Raw genomic sequence first — 17,412 nt, forward strand, 5'->3', positions numbered from 1 at the left:
GTTCTGGTGCGAACCGAACGCGGGTATGTTCGGCTCATCCCTAGTCACTACTTGCTGCCTCCTCCCAATTTAAATTTCCTGTGTCCCCCGCGCTCTGGCTACCATGTTCAGTATCCGGTGCCCTGTGATTGGGCGTATGCGAGTCATGTGCGGCGGCGATCACGGTTGCTCCTGAAGTCCCGCCTACGCACATGGCCCCCATACACCCAATCATAGTGCGCTGGACACTGAACATGGTTGCCAGAGCGCGCGGGACACAAGAAATGAATATTGTGAGCCGCCGCGGCTGCTGTCTTCTGCTATTCTCCAGACCAATGCAGGACAAGAAGGTGAGACTCCTTGTGAGAGTCGTGTTGCTGGCCCCTGGGGGATGGACACGGACAGGGGAGAGAGAGCAGTCAGAGAGAGTAGAAGAGCAGTGCCGTGTATGTAGTGTCAGTATAGGCAGGACAGTATAGTGGTCAGTGTAAAGGACAGTATAGTAGTCAGTGTAGTGTAGAGAACAGTATAGTAGTCAGTGTAGTAGACAGTATAGTAGTCAGTGTAAGGTAGTGGACAGTATATTGGACAGTGTAGTGTAGTGGACAGTATATAGTGGTCAGTGTAGTGGACAGTATAGTATAGTGGTCAGTGTAGTGTACAGTATAGTGGTCAGTGTAGTGTATTGGATAGTATAGTGATCAGTGTGGTGTAGTGAACAGTATAGTGTAGTGGACAATATAGTATAGTGGTTAGTATAGTATAGTGGTCAGTGTAGTGTGTAATGGTCTGTAAAGGAATCAGGTTGGTCAGAACTATTGTATTGTAGGAAGGGAAGGGACTCAGGGAGTGCTAAAAGTCTGCAGGTTATGGGGGTGCAAATTACTTGCCTTGCCCCGGGTGCTGATAACCCATGCTACACCACTGCCCACACCTCTCTCTTATCTATTAACTTCTTCCTACACAGACCTCAGATGTTATCTGGTATACTGTGCCGGCCCCAGGCAGTATTGCATCCTAATTTCCTTGGATGTCTGTGCTGCAGTGGGCAATCACGACTACAATAGCTATAGAAATTAATTGAAGAATCGAGATTGCAATACACCATGCTTTGGCTTTTTTTTCTGTCTACTTATGGCTAAGTTGTGTTCAAAACTATGAGTGTTTTATGTGCCACTTTTAGATTCCTCATGTGGACTGCCACCAAAAATGACTAATGGAAGACTCAAAGAAGCACAAAAGGCCAAATATTTGTCAGGTGAAAGAGCAACTTATGAGTGTTACGGAGGCTATACAATGAGACAAAATGCAAATTATATCACCTGCGAGAACTCCGAATGGACGGAACTACCAGTATGCAGAAGTAAGTGCTTTTTTTTCCAGTTTATATAACTGTACGACTTAATAATTTTTGAATTTTGCCTTGGACAACATAAGCCTTTTAATACTTACTGGTACTTTACTGATACAGTACATACAGCCTATAAATGATGTATTGCAAAGTCTAAGGTATGCAAGTCTTCAGTGAATTTTTGAATTCCGCCATGGTGTAGCATTCCAGTTCAATATGTAAATGATAAATGTAATTCACTGCTAATTTAAATCCTTGCACTAAGTGTATCATGGGTAAGTGTCCTTATAACTTGTAATATTTTTTGGTACAAAAAGAGTAAAAACATTTAAACATTCAACTAAGAGCCAGTTCACACAGGGGCGATCTGGGATACGACTTCAGGTCGCCCCTAGTCGCCTTAAAGGAGTTGTAAAGGAAAAAAAAATGTTTTGCTGAAATTACTGTTTACAGGGTATAGAGACATTGGGCCAGATTCAGAGAGATCGGCGTAGCGCATCTGATATGCGCTACGCCGACGTAACATAGAGAGGCTTGTACTGTATTCACAAAGCACTTGCTCCCTTTCTTGTGCTGGCGTAACGTAAAATGGCCGGCGTAAAGCCCGTCTAATTCAAAGTAGCAAGGCAGTGGGCGTGTAGTATTATAATGAAGCGTGACCCCATGTAAATGCATGGCCGAACGAATAGCGCATGTGCGCGCATGCTCAGAATCACGTCGCAAATACTCCTTAAGATACGACGGCTCAATGCGTACGACGTGAACGTAACTTACGCCCAGCCCCATTCACGTACCACTTACGTAAACGATGTAAAATCCAACGGCAGTTCCGACGTCCATACCCTAAACGACTTAGACCAGCTTTTTGGTGGTTTAACTTTACGCCAGAAAAACGCCTTACGTAAACGACGTAGATTACAGCGACGGGCGCAAGTACATTCGTGAATCGGCGTATCTTGCTCATTTACATATTTGACGCGTTAATCAACGGAAGCGCCCCTAGCGGCCAGCGTAAATATGCACCCAAGATACAACGGCGTAGGAGACTTACGTCGGTCGTATCTTGGCAAAATTCAGGCGTATCTCATTTAAACAATTGGTTGTGAATGTCACCGGCGCAAAAGAAAATAAATAAATAAATAAATAAATGTGAACCGTGATCTGCTGCAGTACTGTGTGCCCTTAGTGGGGGTCAATAGTGCATGAGGAAGAAAAGTGTTACTGCGCTGATCTAATTATCCAGAGGTATTAAATCTCTGGGAGTATGGACATAAGTGAAATATCAGGGCCACAATGTACCCAATCTTAAATGTGAATAACCTGGATACAAACAATATATAAAAAAATATGAGAAATATATGAGTCATACAAATGTGACACAGTGATTTCAAACTTGAATCGTATATCTAGATCAGTGTGTCAGCATACAATCCATATGCCACAGTGCTTCTATGAGAAAAATGGCTGTTGCTGCTACTGACCAACCAAATAGTGAAAACAATACGAAAGATATTACAAAAAATATTGTGTATATATGTGTATAAAACTACAATATGCAGTATGCCAACTGCACCGTGAGTTGTCCAATAACCGATATTGGAACAAAATAAATATCAAAAAAGTGAAATAATTATCAAACAACCATACAAATGTGCAATGTGCTGACTGCACTTAAAAATAGTCCAGATGGCAGGCAATCTTGCGCTTATACAATAGGTTCCAGCAAACACAAGGTTCAATGTTGGTAGTACTGTGTAGAGGAAAGTGCCGCTATCTCTTCCACCCGACAAAGATGTGCCACCATCACCAATGGTTAAAATCAACACTCACCAGACCCCAGATATTATTAGGCTCCAAAGTGGTGTCTTTTCTTTGTCCGTCAGTGGGTGTTGCCTCCTTTTCCCTTTTACAAGGTGTCATCAATTCCTCAAAAACAAGGGGCTCATCATGGTGTAGTATATTAAAATATGTATTTATTTAAAAAAGGTAAAAAAATAACACTTACAATATAAAGTGCCTCTGACCGGCACTGAGTGTCTTTGGCAGTGTCAACCGTTAAAAGCCGCTGACCAGCATTTAAATGGCGTCCTAAGAGGTGTGCTTGCCCCGCTGTGCTCCGCATGTATTGCTACAAGTGGTCCGGGCGCGCTGGTGTGCTGCACCCTCTATGTGCGTGTCCAAACAGCCTCTACGCGTTTCGCTAATTGCGTCGTCAGGAGAGCTGTGGACACGCACATAGAGGGTGCAGCACACCAGCGCGCCCGGACCCCTTGTAGCAATACATGCGGAGCACAGCGGGGCAAGCACACCTCTTAGGACGCCATTTAAATGCTGGTCAGCGGCTTTTAACGGTTGACACTGCCAAAGACACTCAGTGCCGGTCAGAGGCACTTTATATTGTAAGTGTTATTTTTTTACCTTTTTTAAATAAATACATATTTTAATATACTACACCATGATGAGCCCCTTGTTTTTGAGGAATTGATGACACCTTGTAAAAGGGAAAAGGAGGCAACACCCACTGACGGACAAAGAAAAGACACCACTTTGGAGCCTAATAATATCTGGGGTCTGGTGAGTGTTGATTTTAACCATTGGTGATGGTGGCACATCTTTGTCGGGTGGAAGAGATAGCGGCACTTTCCTCTACACAGTACTACCAACATTGAACCTTGTGTTTGCTGGAACCTATTGTATAAGCGCAAGATTGCCTGCCATCTGGACTATTTTTAAGTGCAGTCAGCACATTGCACATTTGTATGGTTGTTTGATAATTATTTCACTTTTTTGATATTTATTTTGTTCCAATATCGGTTATTGGACAACTCACGGTGCAGTTGGCATACTGCATATTGTAGTTTTATACACATATATACACAATATTTTTTGTAATATCTTTCGTATTGTTTTCACTATTTGGTTGGTCAGTAGCAGCAACAGCCATTTTTCTCATAGAAGCACTGTGGCATATGGATTGTATGCTGACACACTGATCTAGATATACGATTCAAGTTTGAAATCACTGTGTCACATTTGTATGACTCATATATTTCTCATATTTTTTTATATATTGTTTGTATCCAGGTTATTCACATTTAAGATTGGGTACATTGTGGCCCTGATATTTCACTTATGTCCATACTCCCAGAGATTTAATACCTCTGGATAATTAGATCAGTGCAGTATCTCATTTAAAGAATCAGCGCATAGATACGACGGCGCTCATTTGGACTTACGACGGCGTATCAGTAGATACGTCGGCGTAAGTCTCTGTGAATCCGGGCCATAATAGTTAACTGATTCCTTTTAAAAATGATTAAAAATAGATAAAAATCAATCATATAATGTACCTAGCGTTTCAGTTTCGTTTTTGAATCTAGTTTCATGCTTCTGTGATGAACAGAGACAAAGAGCCAATACAGGGCAGTGATGGTTTGTAAAACGAAACTGATTGCTATTGAGACACACAGTAATCACACCTCCTTGATTAGTGCCACAGAGAGAAAGCTCCCATGACTTTTTTCATCAGGAAACAGACTGTTCAGAACAGAGAAGGATTACAGCAACATCAGAGCAAAAACGAACAAGGAGGACATTAAACCAGGACGGCAGTAAGGTAAAGGAAGCTATTTAGCTAAAAAAAGTGACCCTTTAAGTCAGGCTGCATGAAGAAATGAATGTAAGTGAATGGAGCCGTCCTAATGTACACTACTGCAGTCGCTCCGACTTGAAAAAAGGTTCCTGTACTACTTCAATTCGACTTGTAGGCGACTTGTACCCATTGATTTCAATGGAAGTCGCCTCCAAGTCGGATCCCTGGAAGTCGCCTCCAAGTCGGATCCCTGTCTACAGGAAGTCACCCCATTGTGAACCTGTTCTAAGGTAAACTCCTCCCTCCCGCAGGGGAACTCCAACGCCAAATTTTAAATAAAAACCGGCATGGGTTCCCCCTCCAGGAGCATACCAGGCCATTAGGCCTGGTATTGATTTCAAGGGGAATCCCTACGCTTAAAAAAAACGGTGTGGGGTCCCCCCAAATCCATACCAGACCCTTATCCGAGCATGCAGACTGGCCGGTTTAGGAAAGGGGTGGGGACAAGTGAGCGCCCCCCCTCCTGAACCGTAACAGGTGGGGTGCTTTGGGGCAGGGGGGCGCCCTGCGGCACCCCCACCCCAAATCACCTTGCCCCCATGTTGATGGGGACAAGGGCCTCTTCCCGACAACCCTGGCCGTTGGTTGTCGGGGTCTGTGGGCGGGGGGCTTATCGGAATCTGGGAATAATATCTTTAATAAGGGGGCCCCCAGATCCCAGCCCCCCCAACCTATGTGAATGAGTATGGGGTACATTGTACCCCTACCCATTCACCTGGTGGAAAAAATGTCAATAAAAAAAAACTGTCTTCCGACTTCGGGGGTCTTCCGACTTCTCCCTTCTGCCAGGCACCACCGCTGTCTTCTTTCAGTTCTTTTACCAGCGGGGGCCCGGTCTTCTCTCTTCTTCCGACTTCGGGGGGGTCTTCTTTCGACTTCTCCGCTCTCTTCTCCCTTCTGCCGGGCACCACCGATGTCTTCTTTCAGCTCTTTCACCAGCGGGGGCCCGGTCCATACCAGACCTAAGGGCCTGGTATGCTCCTGGTTGCGGAACCCATGCCGGTTTTTTATTTAAAATTTGGCATTGAATTCCCCTTCCTGGAGGCGACTTCAAGTCGTGTTGTATGTCGCGTTGTGATTCATACTCAAGTCGTATTCAAGTTACCTCCCAAAGTCGCGCTGAAAGTCGTGTTGCCCCTGTGTGAACCGGCTCTAAGAGTAAAATGTTGCGGCATAATAAATATAGTGAACATACTGTAGGTATTACAGTATCAGGAAATGACACATGATGCATTTTGAGGACTCTTCTTCATAGGTTTCATAAGGTGGCATTAATTGCTGTCTACAATATAAGTACATATATATGTACAAATACAAGGAAAATAGTATACACATAGTAGCAAAATTGCAAGTCATCAGCTATGACTAGTAACATACTGACCATTTAAGCCTGTACAAAGACATGTGGGTAATGCAAATACCGCTTTCAATAAAAACAGAAGGGAATATGCCAATGCTCTCAATCAACCATTCGCCTGGAAGCCAGACCATGAAGACCCATCCTGGCCCGGGACCACTGAGATTCCATAAAAAGTGCACAATTCTGGGCCAGCCAAACTCTCATTAAGGCCCTGTACACACGAGCGGATATCCGATGAAAACGGTCCGCCGGACCGTTTCCAGCGGACATTTCTGCTCCGGATTTTGATCTGATGGGCTGTACACACCATCAGATCAAAATCCCAGCGGAAAACATACGCGGTGACGTGGCCACGCCGTCGCCGCGACAATCGCGACCCTGGAAGGTAAATACTTCCACGCATGCGTCGAATCACTACGACGCATGCGAGGGATGGGGATCGGTCGGACTTATCCAGTGAGTCTGTACAGACGACGGGATCAGTCCGACGGACAGGTTTCCAGCGGATAGATTTCTTAGCATGCTAAGAAATTTTTATCCGCTTGAAAACCGGTCGGCTGGACAAATGTCCGCCGAAAAATGTCCGCTAGGCCATACACACGACCGGATTTGTCTGCTGGAACTGATCCGCGGATAAATCCCAACAAAAAGATCCGGTCGTGTGTACGGGGCCTAAGAGTGTTAGGGCAGAATGACCATGGTGGAGAAATCTATAGGAAATAGAGGTTGATTTACTAGATATTAGGGCTGTTACTGATTAAAATGTTCGTGTTCGATTAATCTCTTTTTTTGTATCGATTAATCGACTAATTTCAATTAATTATAACACACATACATTTTTCGGATCACCACCATATATAGCTCCCACTGTAATATCCACAGACATCTCCCCCCCACTATAATATCCACAGACATCTCCCCACTGTAATATCCACAGACATATCCCCCACTGTATAGGAAGATTAGTGTTTGCTTAGTCTTACCAGAGAAGCCGGTCAAACACGAGCAGTTGAGGCTAGGCTGCCGTCGGGTGGACCAAGATGGCCACTGCTTTGGGAGCTAGGCAGAAGCTGCGGCCCTTCTTATGGCTCACGCAGTAGCGGAGCTCAGTGGATCACGTGGTGTGCCGATTCACATATGGTGACACGTTCGGATCACGGATTATTTACGAACCGTTGCACCACTAGTACCGACCAAAAGAATTTTGATCGATCAAAATTTTTTACGATTAATCGAGGAATTAATCTTTAATTTCCACAGCCCTACTAGATATCCTTCAAAGCGATAGAAAAAAGGATATGCATGTGTGTTTGACACTACAAAAGGTGCATATACTGTATATATTTATATATAAAGATTTTTACATCCTCTGGCCGGAATCTAAATCAAGGGCATCTGTGGATAGTAAGCTGATAGATATTCCCCTGGATACAAGAAAGGTGCTTCTATATAGAAGTCCTGGGCCTTTTAGAAGAAAATCTGTAGGCTAAATATAAAACAAATTATGAGGAGAGAGGTCCGGAGGGTAAGGTGTAGGCAAGACAGATCAAAAAACATGCCACAAATGTATTAAAGTAACTGTGGATCAATTAGTGAAAAGTTACCTTTGGTCAGCAGAGAGCTGGCAAGAATGGGTCTGGAAACACCAGAAATGCTTGCTAAACTGAGGAGAGCTATACGCACCTGGTTGGCTTAGAGAGCGGCCAATCAAATGTGGAGGTGTGACTGTGGTCCAATGGAGAGTATCTACGTCACCCAAAGGAGGCACGGTCTGCCCCATACATTGAAAAGATCTGCTGGCCACGAGGCTGTCTCTTAGGTTCTCCTAGTGCACTTGTAGTGCCAAGTGGAGTGTTCTTTAGTAAATAACCCCCATTGTCCCTGTAAACACAAAATTACTTCAAAAACTGGTATTGAGTAGTGATGGACGAACATCTGACGGGACGGTTCGCGAACGCTAACCGCAAACTTTCACAAATGTCCGCGAACCGCAAGTTCGCAGCGGGCCCCATTGACTTTAATTAGAAGAAAGGTGTGTGGGGGTGGTGGCGCTGTCTCAACTCGAGGCTAAAAGTACCAGAGAATTAGTACATGGTGAACTTCTATCAGGCCCAATAAAGTTATGGAGATGGATCTTGGGTGTGTGGTGAATAGAAGTGCCTTAATGTGGTGTAAAACGATGGGCTGAAGCACAGTAGTGAGTACCAGAAAATTGGTGTATACTGAATAAGGCTAACAGTCACAAGTAAAATCATACATAAATAAACAATAACTCAATAGGTGCAAAAAATATAATATAAATGTGACGCGGCTTCACCGCTGACGGTCCAGGCCAATAATGCAGAGGTGGGTGAGATATTCCAATAGGACAATCCAGTGTAAAAAAGTGTGTATATGTGTACACAACAATTAATATATATACACAAAAAATATGAAAAATAATAGTAATAATTGATAGTCCATAAATGTTAGACTATATATATATATAAATATATAGAAAAAACATAAAAAATATATAAAAAATAAAGTTCGTGACCAAGTGCATCCAATCAAAGTAAGTGTTCACAATCGACAGTTTTGTGTGACTTCTCGCAGTGGTTCCGGTGCTCCCCCTATGGGTCCCCACTCACCAGAGGCACTCACCCCTGCAGGGGTAAAGTGCATGTAGTAATGGTCTCCAGATCCCTCGTCTTTCCGGGTTTTCCGGGTGTGTTTCTCTGTTGTGGATGGTGCCAGGCCTGTGGTTTATCCAATTTCCTCCAGGAGAAAAGAAGAGGGCTTCTCATAGAGTAGTATATTCAAAATTGGGGTTTTTTATTAATAGTACCGCCACAAGCTGGCATGTACCAAGTAAAAAGTTTATACAAAAAATATATTTAAAAAGTCATCAAACTCGGAATGAATCCAGTAAAATTAAGTAAAAAGCAAAGTAAGAGCAGATAGGCAGCTTAGCTAAATAGCAAAGTAGCAAGCCTCCCAGCACAGCACTCGTAACCAGTTGTGAGCGTCCGCACCAGCCTGGGAACGGCGTGCGTTCCACCGTGAGATCAGCTGTGGTCCTCTGGTTAACCCGGAAGTGCGTGCCGGCGTGCGTGTGTCCGCTCTACGTACGTTTCGTTTCTGTCACGTCTTCAGAAGCGGGTCTGAAGCCGCTTCTGAAGACGTGACAGAAACGAAACGTACGTAGAGCGGACACACGCACGCCGGCACGCACTTCCGGGTTAACCAGAGGACCACAGCTGATCTCACGGTGGAACGCACGCCGTTCCCAGGCTGGTGCGGACGCTCACAACTGGTTACGAGTGCTGTGCTGGGAGGCTTGCTACTTTGCTATTTAGCTAAGCTGCCTATCTGCTCTTACTTTGCTTTTTACTTAATTTTACTGGATTCATTCCGAGTTTGATGACTTTTTAAATATATTTTTTGTATAAACTTTTTACTTGGTACATGCCAGCTTGTGGCGGTACTATTAATAAAAAACCCCAATTTTGAATATACTACTCTATGAGAAGCCCTCTTCTTTTCTCCTGGAGGAAATTGGATAAACCACAGGCCTGGCACCATCCACAACAGAGAAACACACCCGGAAAACCCGGAAAGACGAGGGATCTGGAGACCATTACTACATGCACTTTACCCCTGCAGGGGTGAGTGCCTCTGGTGAGTGGGGACCCATAGGGGGAGCACCGGAACCACTGCGAGAAGTCACACAAAACTGTCGATTGTGAACACTTACTTTGATTGGATGCACTTGGTCACGAACTTTATTTTTTATATATTTTTTATGTTTTTTTCTATATATTTATATATATATATAGTCTAACATTTATGGACTATCAATTATTACTATTATTTTTCATATTTTTTGTGTATATATATTAATTGTTGTGTACACATATACACACTTTTTTACACTGGATTGTCCTATTGGAATATCTCACCCACCTCTGCATTATTGGCCTGGACCGTCAGCGGTGAAGCCGCGTCACATTTATATTATATTTTTTGCACCTATTGAGTTATTGTTTATTTATGTATGATTTTACTTGTGACTGTTAGCCTTATTCAGTATACACCAATTTTCTGGTACTCACTACTGTGCTTCAGCCCATCGTTTTACACCACATTAAGGCACTTCTATTCACCACACACCCAAGATCCATCTCCATAACTTTATTGGGCCTGATAGAAGTTCACCATGTACTAATTCTCTGGTACTTTTAGCCTCGAGTTGAGACAGCGCCACCACCCCCACACACCTTTCTTCTAATCTCTCTGTGTCCTCTAGGGGATCACATATTCTGGGGGGGCTGCAGTCTTTTTACTTTATTTTATTTTAATTTACTACTTTTATTGAATCAATTGGCCTACCCTACCCTTTTCATTGCTACATATCTCCACTTAGTGGTTACCTGAGCGCGGTTCCCATCCCAACTTATCCCATTGACTTTAATGGCAGCCGAATATTAAACACCTGCAGGTCATATTTGCAGCCACAAAATACTTACTAGCTGTGCACAAATAGTCCCACAACATGGACACTGACCTACCAGAAGTATTAAGTGAAAAACCGGATACATAAGTAAGTGCCGGTCATTACAGGCCCCAAAAATTAGCCGACAGGCGTTCACCTGACAGAAAACAGCTTTGTATTCTGTGGCTGGAGGTACATTAAGCTATTCAGCGGACACAGAAGTAAGTGCCGGCTAGTACAGGCCCCAAAAATTAGCCCACGGCCACAGGCGTTCACCTGACAGCAAACAACTTTGTATTCTGTGGCTGGTGGTACATTAGGCATTCACCGGATACAGAAGTGTCGGCCATTACAGGCCCCAAAAATTAGCCCACGGCCACAGGCGTTCACCTGACAGCAAACAACTTTGTACTCTGTGGCTGGTGGTACATTAGGCATTGACCGTATACAGAAGTAAGTGCCGGCCAGTACAGGCCCCAAAAATTAGCCCATAGGCATTCACCTGAATTTGAATCAAACATGGTCTACTGGTCACATGTGTTGAATTTCTCCGAGATCCATGCCTCATTCATTTTGAGAAATGTGAGGTAGTCAACACTATTGTGAGCTAGGCGAGTGTGCTTATCGGTCAGGACCCCCCCTGCTGCGCTGAACGTCCTTTCAGACAGGACACTGGACGAGGGGCAAGCCAACAGTTCCATTCAAATTGTGCAAACTCTGGCCAGAGGTCAAGCCTGCCCACCCAGTAGTCCAGGGGTTCATCACTTCTCAGTGCGTCCACATCGGCCATTAACCCGATGTAGTCGGACACCTGTCGGTCTAGGCGTTTCCTGATGCTGGATCCGGAGGACAGCTGTCGATGGGTTGGATGAAAGAATGATCTCATATCATTAGTGACCAAGACATCTTCAAACCACCCTCTTCTTGCAGGCGCTGTTGGATTGATACCCAAAACTGTTTCTCTGTGAGTGGAAATTCCTCTGCAAAAACAATATGCAGCATTTCTCGAAGCAAGGCCTGGAAGTGCTGAATTCTGATACCCCTCTGTGATGGTGGTAACATTTCCATATTTTGTTTGTCCCGGGGATCTAAGTACGTTGCCACCCAGTACTGGTTCTTGCCCTTTATGCTTTTTATACGGGGGTCCCTCTTAAATCACTGGAGCAAGAAGGCCCCCATTTGCACTAATTACGAACGTTTTGGGCCGTTCGCACCAAATTTGAGTTACGTTTCACAGCCCATAATTCACTGCGGCATCGCAGTGCATTGCTGGCTGATGATTGGCCAAGCATGCACTATGACCCGCATGCTTGGCCAATCACAGCTTGCAAAAAACGGAGAGCCATAATTGGCCAAAGCCAGGGTGGCTTTGGCCAATTATGGCTCAGGGGGTTTAGTACACACCCCACACTATAAAAGGCTGCCTGCAGGACAGCCTTGTGTAGTGTGTTGCGGTGGTTAACCACTTAACCCCCGGACCATATTGCTGGTCTTTAACTGACAATTGCGCGGTCGTGCGACATGGCTCCCAAACAAAATTGGCGTCCTTTTTTTCCCACAAATAGAGCTTTCTTTTGGTGGTATTTGATCACCTCTGCGGTTTTTATTTTTTGCGCTATAAACAAAAATAGAGCGACAATTTTGAAAAAAATGAATATTTTTTTACTTTTTGCTGTAATAAATATCCCCCAAAAATATATAAAAAAACATTTTTTTTCCTCAGTTTAGGCCGATACGTATTCTTCTACGTATTTTTCGTAAAAAAAATTGCAATAAGCGTTTATTGATTGGTTTGCGCAAACGTTATAGCGTTTACAAAATAGGGGGTATTTTTATGTCATTTTTATTAATATATTTTTTTTTACTAGTAATGGCGGCGATCAGCGATTTTTTTTCGGTACTGCGACATTATGGCGGACACTTCGGACACTTTTGACACATTTTTGGGACCAGTGGCATTTTTATAGCGATCCGTGCTATAAAAATGCATTGGATTACTATAGAAATGCCACTGGCAGTGAAGGGGTTAACACTAGGGGGCGGGGAAGGAGTTAAGTATGTCCCTGGGTGTGTTCTTACTGTGGGGGGGGTGGCCTCACTAGGGGAAACACTGATCCTCTGTTCATACATTGTATGAACAGAAGATCAGCATTTCCCCCGCTGACAGGACCGAGAGCTGTGTGTTTACACACACAGCTCCCGTTCCCCGCTCTGTAACGAGCGATCGCGTGTGCCCGGCGGCGATCGCGCCTGCCGGGCACACGCACGGGAGTCGGGGGCGAGCGGGGGGCGCGCGCGCCTCCGGCGGCGCACACGCGCCCCTAGTGGCCGCTCTAAGAGCCGACGTTATACTACAGGCTCTCGCCCAGGAGAGCCGACCTTAGTAGTTAAGAGAGAACAGAGAGAGAGAGAGTGTCATGTTTTGCAGGTAGATAGAGCAGGCAGGCTAGTCAGTTAAAGTTACAGTGTGTAGAGGATATATATGCATCCCAGGTGTTGTGTGTGTGTGTATATATATATGTATGTGTATATATATATATATATATATATATATATATATATATATATATACACTGTATAGTATAGCTAGATCAGCTCTTCCTTTGCTGGCAGGCAGGTGATTGTGCTAGCTGCAGTATTCTCATGTGGTGTATTGCCTGTGTCCTCTGCAGTGTGCACCATAAAGCTACGTAGTGTGTACTGCCCGTGTCCTTTGCAGATTACACCTAAAGCTACGTGGTGAGTGTACTGTATGTGTCTGTGCCATTTTTCTCAATGATTTTTATCCATTTTGCAGGGACCAGACATTACATTAAAGCCGCAAGCAGTTTTAAATTACTTTTTTCTTATAGTAATCTCATTTTGTGCAGGGACAGTTCTAAACACAAGGGGCCAGATCCACAAAGAACTTACGGCGGTGTATCTATTGATACGCCGCGTAAGTTCTACAATGCGCCGTCGTATCTTTGTTTTGTATCCACAAAACAAGATACGCCTGAATGTGGGCTAGATCCGACTGACGTACGTCTTAGTGCGCCGTCGGATCTTAGGTGCATATTTACGCTGGCCGCTAGGTGGTGCTTCAGTTGATTTCCGCGTAGAGTATGCAAATTAGCTAGATACGCCGATTCTCAAACGTACGTCCGCCCGGCGCATTTTTTTACGTCGTTTGCGTAAGGCTTTTTCCGGCGTATAGTTACCCCTGCTCTATGAGGCGTATGCAATGTTAAGTATGGACGTCGGGCCAGCGTCAACATTTTTACGTTGTTTGCGTAAGTCGTTCGCGAATAGGGTTTTGCGTAAGTTACGTTCACGTCGAAAGCATTGACTATTTGCGACGTGATTTTGCGCATGCGCACTGGGATACGTCCACGGACGGTGCATGCGCCGTTCGTAAAAAGCGTCAATTACGTGGGGTCCATACCAGATTAACATACAACACGCCCGCTCCAAGCCTACTTTGAATTACACGGGCTTATGCCGGCAGTTTTACATTACGCCGGCCCGCATATGGGAGCAAGTTATTTGTGCATACCCTAGGAACCACTCTGATTTACGGCGGCGTAGCGCATATGAGATGCGCTACGCCCGCCTAAATATACGCCCGTTTTTGTGGATCTGGCCCAAGATGTTTTCACAGGCATACTATAGACACCCAGCAGGTACAATATTTAAAGGAATTTTTCATTTTTTTAAATTTAAGCATCATTAAAATCACTGCTCCAGAAAAAACTAAGTTTTTTAAAACTTTTTTTCCATTGATACATGTTCCCTGGGGCAAGACCCGGGTTCTCAAAGACGTTTTACGACAATAACTTGCATATTAGGCTTTAAAATTAGTCCCATAGACGTCAATGGGATTCTAAATGTTTGCGCGAACGGTCGGTCCGTTCGAAGGTTCTGGTGTGAACTGAACGGGGGGGTGTTCGGCTCATCCTTAGTCACAAATAAGACGTCTTATAGGCAGATTGCGTCGCCGCTGAATGTCAGCAAGGTGAGCCATGGCAAGATCTTCTGAAATGGGCTGAGATTTTCCTGGCCTGCCACAAGACGTCCTGGAGCCCAGGGTATTTGGCAACGAATCGCTGCATGACCAAGTTTAGGACGTGTGTCATGCATGGAACGTGTGTAATTTTGCCCTGTTTCAGCGCGGTCAGCAGATTGGCACCGTTGTCGCACACCACTTTACCAACTGTCAAGTTGAGCGGTGTCAGCCACTGATCTGCCTGTGAAAGCTGAAAGGAGTGCAGGACCAGTGTGGCTCTTGTCTTCCAGGCACAACAAACGCAGCACAGCATGGCAACGTCTCACCTGGCATGTTGAATAGGTTCTGAGAGTATTGGGCGGTGCAGCGGAAGAGATGGTAGCATTGGAAAAGGAGGAGTCAGCCGAGGAGGAGAGGGAGGATGGAGTAGGAGAAGGAGGAGAAGAAGAGGCAGGGCTGCATGCAATCCGTGGCGGTAAAACCAAATCTACATGGGTGCCACAGATTATATGCTTGACGGCCGTCAGAAGGTTCACCCAGTGGGCAGTAAAAGTTATATACCTTCCCTGCCCGTGTTTGCTAGACCACGTGTCTGTGGTCAGATGTATCTTGGCACCGACACTGTGTGCCAGAGATACATTCACTTGCCGCTGAACATGGCCATATAGCTCTAGGATTGCCTTTCTGTGAAAAAAAATTCCTTCCTGGGACCTTCCATTGTGGTGTTCCAATAGCCACAAATTTTCGAAAGGCCTCCGACTCCACCAGTTTATATGGCAGTAGTTGGCGGGCCATCAGGGTCAACCGTTGCGCAAGAGGGTTATCTGCCATCATCGTTTTTTTAGGATCGAACATTTGGGCCACGGAAGCCTGCCTTTTTGCATAAAAACGTGAGGACGGCATGACGGAAGGTGGAGTGGAGGACAATTGTGAGCATAGAGGAGAAGAGGCTGGACGGGGAGAGCCTGGAGTGTGGCTTTGTGGATTCTGATGGTGTTGCTCCCACTGGGCTCAGTGATGGGAGGCCTGGTACCTTCTTAAGGCGGTCGTCCCTAAGTGAGTGTTGGGCTTACCGCAACTTATGCGTTGACTGCAAAGGCTGCAGATGGCAACACTATTGTCTGCAGCGGACACGTTAAAAAAGTCCACACTGCGGAGCCATGGGCCGGCATTCTGGGAGCGCCAGATGTGACCGTACATGGTTGATGGCTCGCTCCTGATACATTGGGAGTCTGGTTTGTCCCTCCTGTGCAATGTAAGTTCGGCCTTCTTCTCCTCCCTATCTGCTGGTCCATCTCTCCCTCTGAACTCCCCTCCTCTTCCTCTCTTGTGGGCACCCACGTGACATCTGTAGACACGTCATCATCGAAGTCACCTTCCCCATCACTAAAAATAGAGAACTCAGAGTAGGCAGCAACAGCGGGCACTAACCTCCTTGGGCTGATCTGGGTACTGTTGTCAGACTGCTGAGTACCGGCTGTTGCTACCTCCTCTTCCTGATCCAATGCCAAGAATGGCTGCGCATCGGAAATGTCTTCTGATGGATCGGAAAATAATTCCTGTGACTCAAGCAGAGGGTATATGGTGGTGGTGGTGGTGGTGGTGGTGAGCCACTCAACCAAGTCTGGTGCGTCCTTTGACAGAATCGAACGAACATTGTGCCACTTCCCACTTTGGCTCCGGCCTGGTGGTCCTGCCCTACCCCTACTACCCCTGCGGAAGGGCCTGCCTCTTCCTCTGCCTGTCATTTTTTAAATGACCCTGTGACAAAAGTCTCTAGAGAAGAGCAGTATATGTGGAAGACACATAACACGCCGCTTCAATCTGCTGTTTTGGGGGGGCCACTGGTTTATCGCACCAGTTATAAAACTTTTTGAGGAAATTTTGTCACTTCGCTAGATTCATAAAGAGTTAGGCAGGCGTATCAGTAGATACGCCGACCTAACTCGGAATCTGCGCCGTCCTAAGTTTAAGTGTATTCTCAAACAGAGATACACTTAAACCTATCTAAGATACGACGGCTTGCACCGTCGTATCTTAGGGTGCAATATTTAGGCTGGCCGCTAGGTGGCGCTTCCATTGAGTTCGGCATAGAATATTTAAATCATTAGATACGCCTATTCACGAACGTACGTGCACCCATCGCAGTTACGATACGCCGTTTCCGTAAGAGATACGCCGCCTAAAGATAAAGCTTCCCCTAGGAGGCGTAGTCAATGTTAAGTATGGGCGTCGTTCCCACGTCGAAATTCGAAAATTTTATGTCGTTTGCATAAGTCGTCCGTGAATAGGGCTGGACGTAATTTACGTCAACGTCGAAACCAATACGTCCTTGCGGCGTACTTTGCCGCAATGCACCCTGGGATATGTACACGGACGGCGCATGCGCCGTTCGTAAAAAACAATCACGTCAGGTCACCCCCCATTACGATAAAACACGCCCCCTCAGCCTAATTTGAATTAGGCGCGCTTACGCCGGCAACATTTACGCTACGCCGCCGTAAGTTAGGAGGCAAGTACTTTGTGAATACAGTACTTGCCTATCTAACTTAAGGCGGCGTAGCGTAAATATGATACGCTACGCCGCCTTAAAGTTGCGGCGGCGTCCTTG

The 17,412-nt window shown here is 45.3% G+C and overlaps 1 protein-coding gene across 10 annotated transcripts in view; it reads left to right on the forward strand.

Annotated features, from left to right (window-relative positions):
• LOC120946232 (complement factor H-like) overlaps nt 1-17,412 on the forward strand; it is a 3,139,400-nt gene that overhangs the window by 547,243 nt on the left and 2,574,745 nt on the right. For all 10 annotated transcript variants that reach the window (XM_040361064.1, XM_040361066.1, XM_040361056.1 and 7 more), the window contains exon 15: nt 1,163-1,342. In XM_040361064.1, the coding sequence (XP_040216998.1) occupies nt 1,163-1,342 (180 nt within the window). The remainder of the gene's footprint in view (nt 1-1,162; nt 1,343-17,412) is intronic.

This window comes from Rana temporaria, chromosome 7 (genome assembly GCF_905171775.1).
Source record: "Rana temporaria chromosome 7, aRanTem1.1, whole genome shotgun sequence".
Lineage (NCBI taxonomy): Eukaryota > Metazoa > Chordata > Amphibia > Anura > Ranidae > Rana > Rana temporaria.